Source organism: Oncorhynchus mykiss, chromosome 4 (assembly GCF_057628025.1).
Source record: "Oncorhynchus mykiss isolate SJ-2025 chromosome 4, ASM5762802v1, whole genome shotgun sequence".
NCBI lineage: Eukaryota > Metazoa > Chordata > Actinopteri > Salmoniformes > Salmonidae > Oncorhynchus > Oncorhynchus mykiss.
In genome coordinates this window covers 65,503,570-65,526,523 of record NC_143025.1, presented here as the reverse complement: position 1 = coordinate 65,526,523, position 22,954 = coordinate 65,503,570, and the positions used below count along the sequence as shown (strand labels likewise).

General features: G+C 44.8%; 1 protein-coding gene across 2 annotated transcripts in view; it reads left to right on the top strand.

Annotated features, from left to right (window-relative positions):
* nkain2 (sodium/potassium transporting ATPase interacting 2) overlaps positions 1–22,954 on the top strand; it is a 160,411-nt gene that overhangs the window by 113,870 nt on the left and 23,587 nt on the right. Inside the window, exon 4 of one of the 2 annotated variants that reach the window (XM_021600370.3) lies at positions 12,692–12,892. In XM_021600370.3, the coding sequence (XP_021456045.1) occupies positions 12,692–12,892 (201 nt within the window). Of the gene's footprint in view, positions 1–12,688; positions 12,893–22,954 lie in introns of both variants that reach the window. The other variant, XM_021600369.3, reaches the window with a different exon arrangement.

Sequence of the window (22,954 nt, the reverse complement as noted above, 5' to 3'; positions counted from 1 at the left end):
GATCAGAGTACAGGAGATGCCAGCAGATCTTGTCGCGATGTGAATGTTCTGGGGTCTCTAAACCATGAGGAACTCACTCTGTGCACCTGATTATTATATATGACAGGAGGCAGCAGGCCCAGACTGAGTTCAGCTACAGCAGTAATGACAGCACCAGGGAAGCATTGCTTAAAGAAATCCCCACTGGACTGCCCATTTAACCTGCTGTAGCAAAACTGCAAAACCTCCCCTTCCCCATCTCTCTCTCTCTCTCTCTCCCCATCTTTCTCTTCTTCTCTCTCTCCCTCTCTCTCTCCCCCTCTATCTCTTCTTCTCTCTCTCTCTCTCTCTCTCTCTCTCCCTCTCTCTCTGCTGTTTGCTTGATTGCCTTCTGTCTAAAATGATTCTGTTATTTGTCTCTGTGGAGTTTCTCCATTACCTTTAATGATCCATTTGCTCTCCTTTTCCCCTGAATGCCTGAATCACCAGATTCCAAGGATATGGGACTTCAGACCTCGAAGATGAAAAAAGGATCCTATGATTTTTATGAGGTGTTTTCTGCCAATAGTGTGTGCTGTGTCATCATTTGAGTTGACAAGTTATCTGTGAATAACGATTCTTCCTCTTGTTCTTCCGCTGTTTTTCAACATCTGTTTTTGTAGCTGTTAGCACACGTTGTGGAGCTGTAGTGTTATTACAACAACTGCATATTGCTCTTGTCTTTTCAGATAAGCACGTGCATGTCTCAGAGGCCTCTCTCTCTGTTGGCCATATGGGCTGTTTGTGAGAGGTGGTGCATACATCATTTGATAGAACTGAACAATCTAATTTGTTGCGCGTGCCTCCTCCATCCTCGGCACAGAAGGTGCTGTCCACACCTCCTCCCGATGGTGGCTAGTCACATGTGACGCACTCGCGCACACATGGCATGGCTCATCTGTGACTGTGTGTGATGACGGCATTCTTTGATGTCATGGAGCAATCCGTCCCCCGCTTGCCACCCCCTCCTCTGTGAGGACACAGACTCCATGTGTCGCCCAGGTTACAGTAGCAGACGACGAGAATGGGAAACAGACTTTCAACTGAAGGATGACGGCCAGGTTCTTACACCAATCCACCTTCTGCACACTTATCCCCTCATCACTGTCTTTGTCTCATTCTGCTCCTCTCTCCTTAATCCCTCTCTCTCAAACGCTTCATAATCTCTCTCTCTCTCTTTATTTATCTGATCTCATTCTCCTCATCCTCTTTCCCTCTCACTCTCTTTCTCTCCCTCTCATTCTCTCTCTCTCTCACAGTCTCTCTCCCTCTCACTCCCACTCGCCCTCTCACTCCCACTCTCCCTCTCACTCACTGTCTCTCTCACTGTCTCTCTCTCTCTCTCTCTCTCTCTCTCTCTCTCTCTCTCTCTCTGTGTGAGTCACCTCTGTAGAAAGGCATATAGACGAGAAGTTTCGGGGGAACTCGTCCTATTTTCCCGCGAGTGGAAGCGCCGCTCCATTGCCGCTTGATTGGCTGCTACCTTTGATCTTCTCCTCTCCTTTGTTTAGATCCTGCGTTGACTCCATCTCTCTATGGATATAAAGGGAGGGCTTGTGTCACACATAATGTGGCCCTGTCTCGCCCACATTTCATTCAGAAAGGCTATATGAACCATTGCCAAATACATTTCCTGTTAGAAGTTCGATTTCAACTTTTCTGAATGGGTTACCAGTATATTGATTACAGGTCTTGTATAGCCATGGCCTCTCAAATAAATGTTTCTATCACATTGAGCCGCATGAACCATTACTTTAATTCTCCCTCCAGTGTATTTTCCCTCCACATTGAATACAGTCAAGAGTTTAACACACAACCCCATTGTGATGAAATATCTTATTGTTGTGCTACAGTCAGTAAATTGCTTTCATAAACCTCCCTCCCTGTTCAGTGAAGAAATCAAATTGTAGTGAAACAATCTGATTCAGACATTGGAGCAGCAATTCCACACCCTTTCTGGTCCTCTTATCGAAATATAGTAATTCATTATGTAGACTTTGTGCCTGTGAAAAGTGGTTGTAATTGGATTTTTAGAACAGAGGGACTCTTGTATAGTGTGGGCATCGATTTGATATTTTTATATGAATACGAGAGGCGTTCAGTTACAACATTTTAATTATTCTTTTTTTATTTAACCTTTATTTAACTCGGCAAGCCAGTTCATTTATTTACAATGACGGCCTACACCGGCCAAACCCAGACGACGCTGAGCCAATTGTGCGCCGCCCTATGGGAGTCCCAATCACGGCTGGTTGTGATATAACCCGGATACACTATTCCTTCTAGTATAGAATTTGTTTTCGGAACGATTTAACATTTTCAACAGCAAATTATTGTGAAGAATGAAGAAACATTTGACTAATCCTTACATACACTTCACATAAAGAGTTCAATCGTGAGCCATAGATGAGAGCAATATGATTTATCTGCTCACAGTCACTTCCTAAAGCATAGCGACAGGGGTTAGAAAGCCCAGGCTCATTTAACAGGATTTCTAGTGGAAGTTAAAGCAGGCAGGCAAGCTCCAACCCCCCAAACCCCCTGACTGTGCCAGCCAGCGCATCCCTGTCACAGAGCAAACCACTACATCAAGCTCAACCTGCTCAAAAGGAGATCTTCTGAGCACTGCAGAGCCAGAGGAGTCTGCCTGGGAATATCAATGATTTCCCCAACCCGGGTAATAAATGGAGGAGACACACAACCCCGATGCGTTATGTATAAGAAGTGAATTACCACTCTAATATCCAGGCCGGTGAGCGGATCAATAAGATGCCAGAGGGGCTGATGAACAGCTACCTAGCGCCCGGGCTGGTCCAGAGGCCTCCCCTGCTATGCTCGGCTATTCCCCCCTGTGTTATTTAATGGTCACGTGGTGTAGCCAGCCGTGCTGCAGGAGGATAGCTTCATCTGGAAGAAGAAAGAGCTGCTTGTCCTGTCTTCTCTTTCCTCTCTGCTTTCATTCACATTGATGTTATGGTGAGAAGGCATGTGTCCGTGTGGTGCCAAACACTCAAAGGGCTGCGTTTGCAGTATTCACTCATGTTAACAATCGTCCATTGGTCAATGGAAGCCATGTTCCGCCGTACATCGCTCATACAAAGGAGGAATTTCACTGCAGCCGATAAACAGGATGGGATAGAGGTCTGGTGATTAGCCTTGGTGTCTTTGGAACAGTATGGCAGCGTCTGCCATTATTTTAATCGCACCAAATTAATTCACTTCTGTGCTAAATGAGCTAATTTCATGGTCCTGTGAACAGACAAAACTCCTCAACTGGCAGGAATTGTCTGTTGTGCAGCAGCTGGAGACGGATCACAATAGAGACCCTATGACGTAGACGATGTTTACAGGAGGGCTCATATTAAACTCTGGTCAGTATGAGCCATGCAGACATTCGAGTGGGTTCACTAAGTTTTACTACCTTTCAGTGGTTTGTTAACCGTGGCTGGGCTGATGCTAGCCTATACTGGACTCCTACAGCCCAGCTCTGAGATTACTCAGTGGCTTCATCTCAGTCACACTTAGCAACGGCTCAGACGCACAGTGCCGCTGTCACACTCCACTGCGCAATTAGCATAATCCTCGGGAACTCTGGGTGTCAGAAATGAACAACGCCCATGGCTGTGGTTGTTACTTACATTCCTCTCTCCCTCGGACTGTGCACATCCATATTCGCAGCCTCTCTTTATATACGCCAAACCCTCTTTTATTCATCTGGGGTTTGGAGGTAGGACTGCTCCGGATGGAGCCAGAGGCTTTAGTATCAGAGGTTTTGTGTTGAGTTTGGATCTCTGGTTTAGTGGTTGACAGTTAGACAGGGATTGCATACCATCTATGCATTACATATTGTACTATACAGTATATGTACAGGAGAGTCATGAGTTGAAAAGTGAAGTCTGAGTAAATGAGGGGAGAAATGTTGAGTAATACTCAGTGTATTGAAGTTAAATGTTCACTATACATCATACATGATTCCAAACGATCATCAAAAATTATTCTAAACTCCCAGTATAATAATGAATTAAAATGACAGTGATGTTGCTGAAGTGAAGATCATAATTACTCATGAGACTAAAACAAGTAACAGTACACATTCTGGCAAAAAAAGGGGTTTTCAACTTTCTCAGACATTCTCACCATTGCTGCAACAGATATCAAAGGTTGACACACACGACACTGTGGTCTGTATAGCACTCTAGATAGTTATGGTTCAGTATAGACAGTTATTGTTCAGCATAAATGGTTATTGTTCAGTATAGATAGTTATTGTTCAGTATAGATGGTTATTGTTCAGTATAGATAGTTACTGTTCAGGAAAGATTGTTATTGTTCAGTATAGATGGTTATTGTTCAGTATAGATGGTTACTGTTCAGTATAGATGGTTATTGTTCGGTATAAATGGTTATTGTTCAGTATAGATGGTTATTGTTCAGTATAGATGGTTATTGTTCGGTATGGATGTTTATTGTTCAGTATAGATGGTTATTGTTCGGTATAGATGGTTATTGTTCGGTATAGATGTTTATTGTTCAGTATTGAGAGTTCTTGTTCGGTATAGATGTTTATTGTTCAGTATAGATGGTTACTGTTCAGTATAGATGGTTATTGTTCAGTATAGATGGTTATTGTTCAGTATAGAGAGTTATTGTTCGGTATAGAGAGTTATTGTTCAGTATAGATGGTTATTGTTCAGTGTAGATGGTGAGTGCTGACCCCCTGATGTGTTTGTTCTGACACATTCCTCCACAGGCAATTAGGGACACTGGCCTTTAGACAGGGGACCAGCTGCACCTCTGCCTCTTACCAGCCTCTCCCTGCCTCCTCCATGGCCTCTGCAGCAGTAATTGCTAGACACCATCTGAAATGCCAAATGAAATAACTTTGGAAGATTAGGACCAATGTCCAGTTCAACATCTGTCATGACTGAGACAGCCAGGGGTGTATCATTCTGTTCTAATTAGCGTAGACAAATTCAAATCAAATTAAATCCAATTGTATTGGTCAAATGCGCCGAATACAAGTGGTGTAGACTTTACAGTGAAATGCTTACTTAGGAGCCGATTCCTAACAGGGCAGAGTTAAAAAGTAACCAGCCTCCGACACATTGGTGCGGCTGGCTTCCGGGTTGGATGCGCGCTGTGTTAAGAAGCAGTGCGGCTGGTTGGGTTGTGTATCGGAGGACGCATGACATTCAACCTTCGTCTCTCCCGAGCCCGTACGGGAGTTGTAGCGATGAGACAAGATAGTAGCTACTACAACAATTGGATACCACGAAATTGGGGAGAAAAAGGGGTAAAATAAATAATAAATGAAAAAAAAAGAAAGTAACCCAATGAAAACAATAAGGATACCAGTACCGAGTCAACGTGCAGGGGTACGAGGTAGTTGAGGTAATTTAGGACATACAGTATACACGTGGGTAGGGGTAAAAGTGACTGGGCAATCAGGATATATAATAAACCAAGTAGCAGCAGCTTAAAGTGCATTCAGTAAATACCCCATGATTTTTTCCACATGTTGTTATGTTACCAGCCTCCCAAGCTCTGTCAAGTTGGATGGGGAGCGTTGCTGCACAGCTATTTTCAGGTCTCTCCAGAGATGTTCGAGGCTCTGGCTGGGCCACTCAAGGACATTAGAGGCTTGTCCCGAAGCCACTCTTGCATTGTCATGGCTGTGTGCTTTGGGTTGTTGTCCTGTTGGAAGGTGAACCTTTGCCACATTCTGAAGTCCTGAGCGCTCTGGAGTAGGTTTTCTCTCTGTACTTTGCTCCGTTCATCTTTCCCCTGTCCTGACTAGTCTCCCAGTCCCTGCCGCTGAAACACATCCCCAGAACATGATGCCGTCACCACCATGCTTCACCGTAGGGAAGATAATCTTGTTTCTCTGGTTTGAGTCCTTTAGGTGCCTTTTGCCAAACTCCAAGTGGGCTGTCATGTACCTTTTATTGAGGAGTGGCATCTGTGATGGAAGCCGATTCTAGATTTAATTTTGGATTGGAGATGTTTAATATGAGTCTGGAAGGAAAGTTTACAGTCTAGCCAGACACTTAGGTATTTGTAGTTGTCCACATATTCTAGGTCAGAACCGTCCAGAGTAGTGATGCTAGTCAGGCGTGTGGATGCAGGCAGCGATCGGTTGAAAAGCATGCATTTAGTTTTACTAGCGTTTAAGAGCAGTTGGACGCCAGGGAAAGAATGTTGTATGGCATTGAAGCTCGTTTGGAGGTTTGTTAACACAGTGTCCAAAGAAGGGCCAGATGTATACAGAATGGTGTCGTCTGCGTAGAGGTGGATCAGGGAATTACCCGCAGCAAGAGTGACATCGTTGATATATACAGAGAAAAGAGTCGGCCCAAGAATTGAACCCTGTGGCACCCCCATAGAGACTGCCAGAGGTCCGGACAACAGGCCCTCCGATTTAACACACTGAACTCTATCTGAGAAGTAGGTGAACCAGGCGAGGCAGTCATTTGAGAAACCAAGGCTGTTGAGTCTGCCGATAAAAATACGGTGATTGACAGAGTCAAAAGCCTTGGCCAGGTTGATGAAGACGGCTGCACAGGACTATCTTTTATCGATGGCGGTTATGATATCGTTTAGTACCTTGAACCTGGCTGGGGTGCACCCGTGATCAGCTCGGAAACCGGATTGCACAGCGGAGAAGGTACGGTGCGATTCGAAATGGTCAGTGATCTGTTTGTTAACTTAAAATCATGTCCAATCAATTGAATTTACCACAGGTGGACTCCAATCAAGTTGTAGAAACATCTCAAGGATAATCAATGGAAACAGCTCAATTTATTTTGTTCATTTTAGAATTTGGCTGTAACGTAACAAAATGTGGAAAAAGTCAGGGGGTCTGAAAACTTTCCGAATGCACTGTGTGTGAAAGTGTGTGTGTGTATGGCGTCTAAGATAAATAAATGATAATAAAGGGTCAATGTAAATAGTCCTGGTAGCCATTTGATTAACTGTGTATGGCTAGAAGCTGTTCAGGTGCCTTTTGGGAAAAGGGATACCTAGTCAGTTGCACAACTGAATGCATTTAACCAAAATGTGTCTTCTGCATTTAACCCAACCCATCTGAATCAGAGAGGTGCGGGGGGCTGCCTTAATCGACATCCACGCCATCGGATAGAACAGCAGATTTTTTTCATCTTGCCGGCTTGGGGTTTCGAACCAGTAACCTTTCGGTTACCGACCAAACCAGTTAAACTGGCAGTGAGAATGCCAACTGTCAGGAGTCTTCAGCAATTTTTAGGGTCTTCTTCTGACATGCCTCATGTAGAGGTCCTGGATGGCAGGGAGTTCGATACCAGTGATGTACTGGGCCGTACCCACTACCCTCTGTAGCGCCTTGTGGTCGGATGCCGAGCAGTTGTCATAGCAAGCGGTGATGCAGCCAGTCAAGATGCTCTTAATGCTGCAGCCGTATAACTTTTTGAGGATCTGAGGGCCCATGACAAATCTATTCAGCCTCCTGATGGGGAAGAGTTGTTGTCGTGCCCTCTTCACGACTGTGTTGGTGTGTTAGAACCATGACAAGTCCTTAGTGATGTGGACACTGAGGAACTTCGTTGGTGATCAGGCCTACCACCGTTGTGTTGTCAGCAACAGGGTGTACAAGAGGGGACTGAGCACACACCCCTGAGGGGCCCCCATGGTGAGGGTCAGCGTTGCAGATGTGTTGTTGCCTACCCTCACCACCTGGGGGCCGGCCTGTCAGGAAGTCCAGGATCCAGTTGCAGATGGAGGTATTCAGTCCCAGCGTCCTTAGCTTTGTGATGAGCTTGGAGGGCACTATGGAGTTTAATGCTGAACTGTAGTCAATGAACAGCATTCTCACGTAGGTGTTCCTTTTATCCAGGTGGGAAAGGGTAGTGTGAAGTGCAATAGAGATTGCGCCATCTGTGGATCTGTAGGGGCGAAATGTGAATTGGAGTGTGTCCAGGGTTTCTGGGATGATGGTGTTGATGTGAGCCATGACCAGCATTTCATGTCATTTAGACAGGATACTTTGGTGTTCTTAGGCACATGGACTATGGTGGTTTGCTTAAACATGTACTGTAGGTATTACAGACTGAGTCAGAGAGAGGCCAGTTTGTCAGCGCATGCTCTGAGTACTTGTTCTGGTAATCCTTCTGTGAATGTAAACCTGTTTAAAGTTCTCACATCGGCTACGGAGAGCGCGATCATACAGTCGTCCGGAACGCGTCGTATTGGGGGGGTTGCGTGATTTCTTATAAGCATTCGGATTAGTGCGGATGTTGCCTGTAATCCACAGCTTCTGGTTGGGATATGTACCTATGGTCACTGTGGGGACAACTCCTCAATGCCATCGGATCAATCCCGGAACATATCCCAGTCTGTGCTAGTGAAACATCCGTTTCATCGGACCACTTCCATATTGAGCGTGCCACTGGTACTTCCTGTTTGAGTCTTTGCTTGTAAGCAGGAATCAGAGTTATGGTCCGATTTGCCAAATGGAGGGCGGGGGAGAGCTTTGTATGCGTCTCTGTGTGTGGTAGAAATGAGGTGAAATGGATTTCCGTTTTCCTGCATTACAATCACCAGCCACAATTATTTTTTAATTGAATCATTATTTAACTAGGCAAGTCAGTTAAGAACAAATTCTTATTTACAACGATGGCCAACTGGGGAACAGTGGCTTAACTGCCTGGTTCAGGGGCAGAACAACATAATTTTACCTTGTCAGCTCAGGGATTTAATCCAGCAACCTTTCAGTTACTGGCCCAACGCTTTAACTACTAGGCTACTTTATACCCCACTAAATTATATGTCAAGTAATGTAACTGCATGTTAGTGTGGTCTCCTTCATTTTGTGATATGGGAGGATATTAAAGGATAACTGGATTCCTTGAATAGTGTTTATAATAATGTAAGATGTTTGACAGTGTGTGTGTGTAGCTCTGCTTTAAGTGTATCTGTGGACACAGGACACTTCGCTATTCCATCCCCATTAGCCACCAAGCCTCAGTATTCTTAAAGTTCACACTGAACGAATGCGTCTTTCCCATGGTGCAATTAATGTTGCGTGAAAGCCACTTGACACCTACTAAGAGTCTTTGTTTTAAATATCAACTTTCTCTGAATATGACTCATTTTAATCGGCAGGAAACACACGTATTCTGTTGCTTAGCAAGACAATTATTTCCCAATCTAATTCAGTGTATTCTGTTGGTTCTCCTTGTACCACACACACTTGCACAATCAGCCTAGTCGTAGTAATCAGCCATTGGTTCAGCATGTACTTGTCAAAGGAAATTCCAAGAAAATACTGAAAATACCCTTCTGAATTCTTCAACTCGTTCGCTGATGATAGGTATTGATCTTGATCCTTTCCAAATACCTTCAGATTGCTTTCTCTCAATGTCATTCTCCAGTTCTGATTACAGTCACCCCTCGAACATTCCTACAGAAAGCATACTAAGCACTGTGCAGCACTTGCCTCCGCATACTTCCACGAGTGCAAGGAATTCAATTCAAAGACACACCCAGGATTGTTTAGTGGTATTTGAATGCACACTTCGATAGGCATTCAACTGTAAATCAGCATATTGTGAAAGGAGAGAGAGGACACTCTTCCTTCCTGTTAGTGTTGTCAGGACACTCTTCCTTCCTGTTAGTGTTGTTAGGACAGTCTTCCAGTTAAACTCCTCTAGAACTTGGATTGAAGTCTTTAAATGCAGAAAAGCTGCTCTCTTGATCTCTTCCTGTGCACTGCGGGGAATTTTGCACCCCTGATACCATGGGAAGAATGAGAAATGCTCCTACTTCTTTAAAGTGGAACATCTGGGTGTCTTTCATAGCTGGCTGTTGTGCTTAACAGTGTGACTGTCCCTCTTTTGTGTTCAAACAACCAAATCCCCCCAACCAGGGCTAGTTAAGCATATATATTTTTTAGACCTTGAAAGTAGTGTTGCAGGAATGTATCTACAGAATAACTTACTCAAATGCCACTCTCATAAAAGTATACCCATCCAATTTGTAGGCCTTTGTAGTGTCAGTGCTTTTTAATGCTCAATCAATGTAATATTCGAAAGGTTGTCGCCAATTTGAATTGAATTCATTCTGTTTTTCGAAGGATTCTCTGGCTGATGAAACAGCAAGAGAGTACAAAGCCCTAAAAATGGAACCCACAGGGACGTAGAGAGCAAAGTAAAGCCTCCGTGCAACTCCTGTAATACTCCTCTTCGTTCCCTTCAGATGTAAGACAGATACTGCATATGGCTGATTCTCAATTATTCCACCTATTTCTCTGGCGACTTAGTTTCTTCTACTTTGTTGTCAGGGATGTGTTAGCCTATCCTTTTGCAGTCATCAAGTATGGACAACAACCGTTGGGAAAAGCCCAGTCATCATCACCTTACTATTTAGGAGGAGTAATAACAATCAGTCGACTCTCAGTGACACCCAACTCTCACGCTGTCCTTGTACTGGTTCCAGATGATGCTGAACCACACTGCCAGTCAGTCAGAGGGTAGTGGAGAGGTGTTTGGCTGCTAGTAAGGAAGGCAGCCCTGTACTACTGCATATGGAACAGTGATGAGCTGAGCTGAACACTCGCCACTCATTCTATCCCGCAACTTGACTGATGATGGATGCTGTTCAGCCACACGACTGACGTTCATTACAGCAGATACAGAGGCAGGGAGACACAGAGAGGTAGACAGCTGCAACCTGCCCCCCCCCCATCTCTTTCTATTCACGTCTAGCAGTCTTTATGTTCCACTTGTCTGTCTCCATACGAGGAGGCATGAGACCACACCTGTCGTACGGCATGAGGCGCCGAGCCGGACCGCTCTCGGTGCTAGGGGACAGGCAGAGGTGTGCTAGTCCAGCTAACGTGTTTAGGACGACTGTACATAAGATTGCACGTTAGAGCAGGCTGTTGTTCTATCACAGGTCAGGTACTCTGTAAGTTACAAGCATTTCTTTCATGTGTTTGTTTGTCCTTTATGTGGGTTTTCATGTAATTACAATCTGAAATAGTTGAGCAGTCTGGCACTAGACCTACTGGATAAGGCCTTGAGTTTCTGATTGTATTAGAGAGCCTGTTGCATCAATACCCACTCCTCAATGAAACAAACAAGCAGATAAAAAAAAGATCCTGTGGGTTTGTTGTTTGGCAAGGCTCCAGCCAAACGTCTCCCACTGATGCGTATTTCAAGATGAATTAAAAGCAGTTTACCACAACACCCACATCCTGCTGTGGACAAACACTGGCGCCATTTGTTGAGGCAGAGGAGTGATAGATCTTGATATGGCCTTTAAACAACAGGCAATAATGCCACTGACACCAATCCCCCAGATGACTCATTCCCTTCTGCAGGAGAGAAGAAAAGTAGGAGCTGGTTGACAAGTGTTGGTAGGATGAAAGTGAATTGGGTGGTGTTACTTGGTTTTGTAAGTGAGAGGGAATGTTTGTCTCAATGCCAAATACCAAGGTTTTATGCTAAAATAACTGATACACTGCAGAGCGGGCAATACTACAGCTAGGGCTGGAAGGCACACTTGTCTGATTTAAGCCGTGCTCTTAAATGTGAGTCGAAATGTCAAAATGCAGGTCTTTAGGGAGAGTTTAGCACAGGCTGATAATGTGTGCATCGAATACATTCAGTCATGTGTTCGTAGGTGTGAGAACAGGGTAGAGGCTTGAGAGCTAGTAGGACCATTTCTGGGATGGATTTTGTCGACGTTTTATTCTCTCTTCATTCGTTCTAGCTTAAGGATGTGTGCACGCACACTTCCCTCTCAGTACCTACTCAAATTATCCTCTGCTTGATGACTCAAATGACCCGGGGTTTCACAATTACTTTTTGTATACCGGAGTTTGGATCGCTAGCACTGGAAATGGCACAGAAAAACCTGATCCCTAATAGCCCTTTATTCGGTCACTTGATTGTAGAATTAATGGCATGCAAAAGCTGAATGCATGTTGGCTGAGTTTTACCCTCTGTATACTCTTGTTCTGCTCAGAATTAATAGCCTTCCCGAGATGCCGGGAAAGAGGCAGAATAAATAATTGTGTTGCAAAATGTTAAGCAAAGCTTTTAACTTAACCGAGAACATTACCAAAGCAGCACTAGCTCAATGCTTTTTCCACTCTAGAATGGTAGATGATTCTTTAAAACAAATTTCGTAATAGGCTTATTAATGAAAGTAAAATACACATTGCATTAAATTAGAATCTCAATCCCCTGTAGGCAATGCAGCCTTTTTAAAGAGTTGGGAAGTGGTAGCGTAGAGAAGTCACAGAGGGGAGGTTTTTCACCCTTTTAGCCATTGTTCCATGCCAACGAACACATTTTAGCTTGATTAGAATATTGTGGAGCGCTGGGTGTTTGACCTACGTTGTTAAATCACTGCCAGACTGACTGAGGTGTAATCGTGCTTAAGCTTGAGCACGTAATTGCACTGACTCCACTATGGCTGGGGAAGGCATCGGTAGTAGCTGAACACCTACAACAGAAAATCCATTGTAGATATACTCAAAACGTACTCGACTATCTAGCATTTCTACATAAAATAGCTCAATATGAATGTCACCTCAATATTAATGTTGTCCCCTTTCCACATAAACACCTGATCTACAGTACAGTAGTACCTATATATACGGTATTTCAACCCCCCCTCTCCTTTCTGCCAGCAGGACAGTGACCTGATCATGACCTTCAACATGTCCATGCACCGGTCCTGGTGGATGGAGAATGGTCCAGGCTGCAGGGTGACCCCGGTCACCCCTCCTCCGTCCTGGGCCCCGGAGGACCACCGCTACATCAGCATTGCAGGTTGTCTGCTGGAGTACCAGTATGTGGAGGTGGCCCATAGCTCCCTGCAGATCCTTCTGGCTGTAAGTATAGTAGCCCTCTGTAAGTATAGTAGACCTATGTAAGTATATTAGACCTCTATAAGCATAGTAGGCCTCTGTAAGTATAATAGGCCTCTGTAAGTATAGTAGGCCTCTGTAAGTATTGTAGGCCTCTGTAAGTATAGTAGGCCACCAGAACAGCTTCAATGTGCCTTGGCATAGATTCTACAAGTGTCTGGAACTCTGTTGGAGCGATGCCACACGATTCTTCCACGAGAAGTTCCATCGTTTTGTGTTTTGTTGATGGTGGTGGAAAACGCTGAGCGGCTCTAGAATCTCCCATAAGTGTTCAATTGGGTTGAGATCTGGTGACTGAGACACACACACCCTCCCTTTAAACCCCCTATGCTCCTTTTGAGACCCCCCTTTTAAAGTCACTGAGATCTCTTCTTCTAGCCATGGTAGCCAAAATAATGGGCAACTGGGCATTTTTATACATGACCCTAAGCATGATGGGATGTTAATTGCTTAATTAACTCAGGAACCACACCTGTGAGAAAGAACCTGCTTTCAAAATACTTAGTATCCCTCATCTACTCAAGTGTTTCCTTTATTTTGGCAGTTACCTGTATGTAGACCTAGTCTGGCTGCTAGTCTACCCGCTACACTCCCTCTCATCTCAGCAGGGGGACGGGTTGGAGCCTAGGCTCTGGGCATGTGGGACTCTTTTTGTTGGAGTTGGAAGACTGTACACTGACCTTGTTTCACATGAAGAGGCTTTTATGTTTGGGCTATGATGATGATACCCCTGTGAACCACGATATTTTGCACAGAAATGTTCATATTGTTTTCAGTTTAGTTAGGCTGTCTACCTGTGATATGAGGTAATGGAAGAAGAAGTTCATCGTATGCCTGTGCACAGTCATCAATGCTGAGACATGCCAATGGGATGTGAAACACACATTATTTTGTCTCGTATTACTAGCTGCCTACTACTGTAGTGACTAATGGCCTTGCAGCAATATTATAAGGCAGAAAATTGTCAACGGGAAAAACAACTCTTCATCTTTCTAAAAGTGTAGGCTTAGGCCTGGCGGCAGCTTTTAGTGGCTTGGCAGTGGGCCATCCCAGGGGGTGGCAGAGGAAACACAATTCCCTTATTGACGATTGGTTTTCCCTCCATTCCCCTCGAGAGTGTGTGTGTGTGTGTGTGTGTGTTTGTGTGTGTGTGTGTGTGTGTGTGCGTGCGTGTGTGTGTGTGTGTGCAGGGAAAACTGTCCCCAGTGTATCTTTCTTTCCCTCTCTCGCTCCCGCCACTTGTGATTATAGTCCTCAGGGTCTCAGTGTGAGCAGGAGATTCCCACAATGCACCAGGATATTTCAGAATGACTTAATGTACGCCGTGTAATTAGGGGAATGTTGATGTAACAGAGCAGGGAGTTGTTGCTGTGTCAGTGATCATGTCGAGGGTTCCACATAGATAGATCCCAGGAGAACACATTCTCTCCAGCCAGTTTGTGAAAGACAACCACCCGATACTTTACCTGCCTGGAGTTAGAACTATTCTTAAACTCTGTCAGACACTGTGCCACCTATTTTGGATTTGATTTCAGGGATACTTCTCAAGTATTATACGCATCTCAATGTATTTTACTCTGCACAATGGAAACCTTTCAGTCTTAAACCGAACACTTAAGCTGTTTTTGATTGAAAACAACCGTGAGATGGTGGATGATCATTGTTCCCTTTAGTGCATTGTATGATCTGTCTACTGTAGGGACTATTGCACTCACCAAACAAGGTTTGTGCATCGAGTCTACAGTATATTCCATCACATGTTCAGCGAGTCTCTCTTGCAGTACAGTAGAATAGATACATGAACACAATTCCAAACCCCAGTGAGAAATATGCTTAGAGCCTGTCAGATATTATGTAGAAAATGATTGGAATTATTGCAAGTTCAATAACGCTTAGTCTCCTAAACACAGGAGCTGGTTCAGTAGCATGGTGTCAAGAGAATGTTGGGTGTCAGGATCAATATGACAATGATTGAATTAAGTTCTCCCTGAAACATCGAAGGGGACTAGACGGGTGTCGGTGTCAGCAAAACCTTTGAGCTGCATGAGCGGGGGGGGGGGGGGGGGGGGGGTAGAGGGCTTCTTCATTACTACACAGCCTGCATTGGAGCCCAAAAATAATACAATGGTTTGATACTTCTTTCTGATATTCAGGTGCCATCTTTTAATGTTGCCGACATCCCTTTTGCATAGACTAGAAACACGTTTCTGTGAGGATAAAATGAGGGTCGCTGCACCGCTTTCATTTCAAAGGCTAAAATATGCTTGGAGAGAGACCAAATCCATTAAAAGTTGTATGCCAAAGCTACTGTCCGAAGTCTGTTATGTACTGTTATATAAAGTAAAACCTGGACCTGAGTGGTTCAGAGCACTAGCTTCTGTAGTGGAGGCATTTGGGAAGTGGTGTGTCGTGCTTTGTCATTATGGCTGATAGCTGTGAGCCAAAGTCTACAGCCATTCAATCTGCAGACCTGGCCACAGTGTCCAGTATCTACTGGACATTATACAAACCATGGAGCTAGAAACTAGACCACAGCATTACACATACCGGTATTCCCATAATAACTGTGCCATGCTGCCATAATGCATTTGTATTGTAAGCTGCTGTTGTCTTTGCGTAGCTTTTTACTAGCTTAGTGGAACGCATTGGGCTGAATCTAGAATCAATTTGCTAAATTACCTCCGATACTCCATTCACGCGGAGTACCCTCTGTAAGCGGCTTTGCGTTGCACTGGAGGTCTTAGCGACGGACATCATAATTGGGCTAAGAAACATTCCGAGGCACAATTGCATCCCAAACACACTTTTCCTATCTCAGACGTTCGACGTGGACGGAAGACTGTTTAATTGTGTCTGGCAGCACGAGGCAACAATGTCAATTTTCCCCAGCACCTCTTTAATGGATAAGGGATGGCTTTTGTTTCCTCGCGTGAGAATCTCAGGGAAAGAAATGACTGGTTCATTATCTTTCCCCCAAAATGAATGAGTGGCTCTTTGATCTGCTAACTGCGCAGACAACCGCCCTCTCTCTTCTCCTCCTCTCCTATTCTCTCCTTCCCCCTCTGCCAGACAAGAACACAATTGATCCACAACTTTTGGTTGTCCCTCTTCTTTCATTGAAGTACAGTCATTTGATAGGGTACAAAAGTACCCAAGTAATAATGTCTTATCTCATATGTATTAATGAAAATAACCTGGGAGGTTCATCTAATTCAGTAATATCTATGAAAATGGTCCGCAGTGAAAGGGCCTCCTTGTGTGAACCACAATGATGACAATAAAGAGATAATTATAAGGATTACAGAGGAAGCATTTTCTCTGTCATCCACGCACCCACCAACTTCTTTTTTTAGGCAGCTTCCTTGGCTCCGACAGAAGACGATCCCTAAGTCTCACTGTTATTCTGCTGCTCTCTTTTCTAGCGTCAGAGCAACAGAGCAGCACCTTCCATGAATGAGGTTTCTCTCAAAGCGGAGAATGGATGTAGGGGCCTCATCCGTTCATTTACAACCGGCCTAGACATTAGTATGGCGGTACGCGTCATTACGCCATAAGGAGGCCTCCGTCTCAAAGTAATTAAATAGTGCGTGGTACTAAGAAGCCTGCCTTGGATGGGACTGAGGAAGGGTTGAAATCGCTGGAGGATCTTTTGATGTTACTCCTCCCCTCTCCTCCAGTCCTCCCTGTCTTTGTTGTCTGAGTGAAGCTGTCTTTGTTTTGCTGTCAACATCAGACAGGCAGGCAAGTAGCTACGGACGATAAATAAGATGTTAATTGGCGCAGTGACCCTTTACCAAAGTAGTGAGGTCACTGTGACACTGTCAACATGAGACTGCTGGGCTTGGTGGCACTTAGCTGAGGGACCATATGGTATTTTCAGCTCTAGGGTTGCGAGGTTCGGCCCGAAACTGTGATGTCTCACTGTTCTTTTGCCACATCCCATCTGCAATTACACTCGGTTCCCACCACCATAGGATGTCATTATCTATGGAGAATGTGTTAATTTTCTTAGCTAGTCGGTGGAAAAATATCAGTTAAAGACATTCCTGATTGGGTTCCTTGTGGGATAAATTCATCTCGGTAGCACAGTGGTGCACCATGCTGTGGTAGGTAAGGTTGCTCTGGGAGTGTAATCACACAGCTCTGTGTGGGAGTTGAACCACTGATTATGGTTAACACTCTAGGTGATTAACGTCCTCCGTCTCACCTTCAGCACCATACCGTGGCGAGGTCCAGCCATGTTGCTTTGCACCATCGTCTGCTGCATGAACCTATTAGTGTAATGCAACACTGGATGAGAAGAGCCCCAGCGCACTCTCCCATGGTTGAAAATAACACTCACCCCTACCTACTGTTACTGTACAGAAGCAGTTAACCATAAAAATGTACAGTACACTGACATATACTGTGTAGGTCTCATGCCATCCAACCTCTTTTTTCACTTGTGTTGCTACTGTGATGATTTTTTTTGTTGTCTATAAGAATGGCTGCTTGTCAGTTATTATCTGCAGTCAACCTCTGGGAGATGACGAGTGCAGCCAGGAAGACGTTGATGTGTTGCCAGGCAGATTTCTCTGTTCTTCCTTCGCCCTGGGAGAGAACAGAGGAGAGGAGTACAGTGGCGTCGGGGCCAGGCGGTGCACAGAGCCACAGAGCAGAGATACAGCACACGCCACCAGGGTCCAGGGGAGAGCCTGGGGGACAGGGCTGGGGACAGAGAGAGGCGGCCATTTCATATGGCTGGATAAGCGGCTAAATGAGCTGTGTCCGGTACACAGTAGCATGGCTGACGCCTCAGAGCCCCGGGGCCAGATTCTCTAAGAACAGCGAGCCAGTCGACCCGAGGAGAGCCATGAATCAGAAGAGCTTCCACGTTCATTCTAACAAAACTGTTTGATGAGGAATGATGAAGGTATGACTAACTGTTCTATTCAAAGCATGTGCACAGACTGTGTTTGGACAAGGACATGGTTTAATGCAAAAGTAATTGAAGTAACCCTGATATGAACTGTCAGAGTCAGTGCCAGTGCTACTGTATTGCTGCTACTAATAGTTGCACATTTATATGCAGTAAAGTCACAGCTCTATGGAGTCGTAAGGGGACTCGGTCTGTAGAAAAGGAGCCAACTTTGCCATTGACGGGTGCCTCCGATGACAGGTGCCATAGGGCTGCAGTATATGTAGCAGGCTGAACGCCTGGCTAGCACCACTTACTGTCAAACCTTAGCTTTACAATTGTGTCCAGGCCCCCCATATCCAGCAAGACATTTCATAGACTCACACATAGACACACGCACACACACACACACACTGGGAGGAATAATGTTTTCTTACTGGAGGAGACAGCTGTTGGAGTCCACAGCCCCTCCACTCCTCCATCACATCCTCCAACCTGTACAGACACACGACAGGCGTCCTGTGCCCAGGGCCAGAATACACTTTAATAAATGAGACTATTAACACGGTTAATAGTGATGGTGATGTGCTTTATGAGAATATTTTCAATGACACTTGTAATGAATAATAATTACATCTGATGGTACTATTGCTTTTTCCTTGGTTAGGGATTCCGAGTGGGTCTTTGAATGTGAGTGTAATTGTTTAGAGAAGAGCTATGGCCCGGGTCCATTAGCTAGAAGATTAAAGGGACGCACGGCATAACCGTAAGTTTCCTATTTTCACCGATCACTCAGGCACTGTGAAAGCCCCTTTGTGTAGTATTTGCCTGGTTAATGGTAAATGCACTTCGTGATATTATTTACCCTTCTCTGAATTTAGCCTGTTGATGAAGTGGGAGAATTATCATAAACCCCTATGTGTTTAAACAATGTCATCTCTGCTTTGCTGCTGTGATCTATTATGGGAGTAGTGGAAATACCTTGTGTGTTTTATTCTCCATATGATCCCACCATTTTAATTTCCATTTATCTTCCTGTTGTTTGGCATTTCTGTCATGATGGGATGAAAATTGCTCTCTCTCCCTGTCTCTCTGTCTTCAGACATTCATTTCTATTCTATTTTTCTAACCCCTCTGTCACGGATCCCTTGGGAACTGTGTCATTACGCACACCTGGTCCCCATTCCCACTGATTGTAATTGTTTAAATGTGCCCTTTGGTTTCCATTGGGCTGTCGATTATTGTTACAATGTCAGTTGGTCCTGTGAGTACCTGTGCTGTGTTGTTTTGGCTTTCGTGCCACTTGTATTGTGCAGATGATTACGGGTTTGTGCGCTTGGGTTATTTATTCGAGGTACTCATGGGTTTCAACCCTGTGTTTTGTATACGTGTTTGTTTGGTCTTCGTCCCCGTGCCTTTACGTGGCACGCTGTAATTTGGGTAAATAAAAATCCTATTTCACATTCCTGCACCTGTCTCCCGATCCTGTAATACCAACGTGACAGAATAATGGACCATTAAGGGAGACATTGTGACTGGTCCGTCCAGGCGCCGCAACTTCAGCAACTGCAACTGGCCCGTCCGACGACGACGCAACTTTGGCAGCTGCGTCGGGTCCTGATCGACCCCGCACTGCGTTCCTGTGATCGTCCTCGGGGGGGGGGGGGATCTGTCACGGATCCCTCCGGAACTATCAATATGCACACCTAGTCCCTATTCCCATTGATTAGTAAGTGTATAAGTGTGCCCTTTGTTCACCATTGTCTCGTCGATATATTGTTACAATGTCCTTTGGTTGTGTGAGTACCTGTACTGTCTTTTGGCATTCTTGCCATTTGTATTGTGCAGATTAGAGGTTTCGTCCCGTGTGGAATCATTGTGTGCATGTATGTTATGGGTCTCGCCCGGTGCATTTACTCGAGGTACTCCTCGATCTTTTGTTTTGGGTTTCAACCCTGTGTTTTGTATACGTGTTTGTTTGATCTTCGTCTCCATGCCTTTACATGGCATGCTGTAATTTGGGTCAATAAAAAAACCTATTACGCATTCCTGCGCCTGTCTCCCGATCCCTTTATACCAACGTGACACTCTCCCACTGCCTTCAATGTTAATTTCAATGGCTATTGTTCAAAAAAGATTTCAGAATGGAAAGATGCGTATCTTTAGAGAAATCACTATTGAAGGGCTCTACTGGGCTCTCTGGGAAATATGAAGCAAACACTAAGCCAATTTGGTCAGAAGTAATTTTAAGAGGATTGGAGGAGGTATCAGTTATGGCGAAGGAATCTGCTCCTCTGATGCACCGACGATGGAAAAACACTTTGCTTTTCCTCATCCAAGTCTTTCAATGTCGAATTAAACAAAAAAAGCAAAGTCCACATTGATAGATGAATCCAATTCATTAAGCCAGGATAGGTGCTTCGCTCCAATTTCCGCTTCTTTCGACAATCAATTTCTCTTCGCCAAAGACTACACGTCTTTCACGCCTGTGCATGTCTAGAAAGCCATTTTTTTTAGCTATCAGTTCTGTGAATAGTGAATGTCTGTAATAAAATGGAACAGTTTTGACAGTGGCCAACACCTTGAAGGAAGTGAATCAATTGGCCTCATTAAATGTTAGGCCCTAAAGGCACACAGAGACCATGGCCGCACGGAATTGCGATCTTAGACTAATTGTTGTGTTGAAACAGAGTCATGCTCGGCAAATCATTCACGAGACATCTGTCAGTCTGGCTCACAACGTTATCACAGAGGCTTCAGTATCAATCTCAGGCCCCTTTCCCCATGTCTGTCTCTCTTCTTATTTGAAGCCTGTTTCTCTGTGTGTCTCTTCGTTCTCCACTCTCTGTGAGATGGGCTTGTTGTTGTGGCTGAATGAGTAACGGCATGGGCCTGTGTTGAGTGACAGGGGAGCTGATATTGTCGGGATCTCTGAAGTGTCGGAGCATCTCATCTGATAAGCCAGAGAGCGAGAGCGAGATCAACGGCTAGGGAGGGCGAAAGCGGCGCCTATTTTCCAAATGTCAGAAACGACATGGGACGCCGCTTGATGAGACCCTGTGAGCTGCGAGCACAGTGTTTCATTCAGCTGCTTTAATTGCGGGAGCCTTTTGCTCCCAACACCGACGACGTCCCATATCACAGAGCTGGAGATGATCAGTCTCCCTCCACACCACTGAGGTGATTGTTACCAGTGGACAAAAAAGGCGAGCTAGCACTGCACTGACGCTGCAGGGGCTGGGGCTGGGGCTGTCATTTGAATAAATGGTGGCTTCAACCCCCCCCCCCCCCCACACACACACACACACACACAGACAAGACGACAGTGTCTGAAATGCGTAGAAACGCTGGTCTTAAAGTCCTCAACTGCCATCCAATTTTTCAATCTCAAAGTTTTGTCCGTGGTACAGCGTTGTAGTGACACACTGACACTGTGTTAGTAGCAGCCTACAGCCTCGGTCACGACACAACATTGTCAGAGTAATAAGAAATAGCTGTCTATCATTGTGACGTGTAGGATACACTGTAGAGACGTTCAGCTCAGCTGCGTATGTCTTGACATGGGGCAGATTAATTGTAAGCTCTCCTCTGTCACAATAGGTATATATTGTGTTTGGCTAAATAGCAAACAGCCTCGGTGTATGAAAAATGGCGAAGATAGTGTGCTGACACATGTTCTTAATGTGTTGAATTATGTTGAGATATTCAGCTAGTGTTAAGAAGGCGTTTGACCCTGCCTCTGTCACACACTTCCTGTGTTATCCCTCCAGTGCCTAACACAAGTCCTGCTCTCTCTTCAATCTCCTCTCTTCCCACCTTTCTCTCCTCTCTTCCCACTGTGTTGATCTTTAAATCCCGTTGTCTATCACAGCGTTTGTCAGGATAGCACCTTTCACTTCAATCCGTTATGCCTCGTCAGGGAAAGAAAATATCTCGGACGTGTTATAAAATGGCCATTACTCACTCCGTGAGGGCTTTGGGAGGTCACAAAACCAATTATCAGGAAGTCACGCAGGCCGTACACCAAGTGACTTATGACCTCCCAATTTCTCACCATGACCCTCATATTTAGGAGAAAAGATGGGACATCTATAAATACAAATCTGTCAACCTTCACATGGGTGCATCAGACTTTACAATTAGAATTATACCGATAGTCAGACGTATATTGAGCATCCCCGACTACCTTGCAAAGAATTTGTTTGCGTTCCCCTCTTTGCATAGAGGTCAAAACTACCATCAGCTTTACCATCTTCTTGGCAGACCGATATTAGCTGGCTTGCCATTAATTTGGAGAGTTGACGCTTAGAATACAAAGCAAGCATCTACTCAAGGCTATCAGGGCTCAGTACATTACAAAGGCTAGTTCGGCTTGGTATTCAAACAGTATTTTGGCCTAGATCAATGGGGAGATGTCTGAATGCATTATAGTAAACAAAGAGCAATTATGCTCCTAGCTCAGAGTTGGCTTTTACAGCAAGCAATCAATCCCTGGACAATGGATATGGGAGCTAAGGGCCACATAATGAATGATTATCAAGTGAAGGAAAGTATCTCTGCAAAGCCAATAAGGTTAGCCAATAAGACCAGAACCAATTAAGCAGAGTTGTCTATGTTGAGATGCTTTGCACATTAGCTAACCCACCTTGGGTCACTTCCATCAATTTAATACTGTAGTCGTGTGTGGGTATGAGTGGAAGCAGCATCAATATAGATAGAAGGATATGGAATGTACCTTTAATGGTCTACTCGAGACCCATACCTGTAACCCTGACCGGTGACAATGAGAACAAATAGTCCTTTCCTGTGTGGGTAGTGTTACCAAGCAGTGCAAACCCAGTAAAGGTCATTCCACCTTAACCTTCTGTCAGTCAACATGCGTGCAACAGCCATGTCACGTAACCAGCCTATTGAACAGAGTCGAAGGGTTCTCGTTTCAATCTTGACTCTTTGTCAACAGGAGTGCACAGCGAATAGAAATATGCGATAATGGAAGCGATTTCTCAATTCAATTCTATCTGGCCATGGCATGTTAGCCTGGCTGGTGGGACTTTAAACATGTCTCTCTCTGAGGTATAAAGGAAATGGGAAACTGTAAGAGGGAAATAATGGTCAAACACTTCACAAGC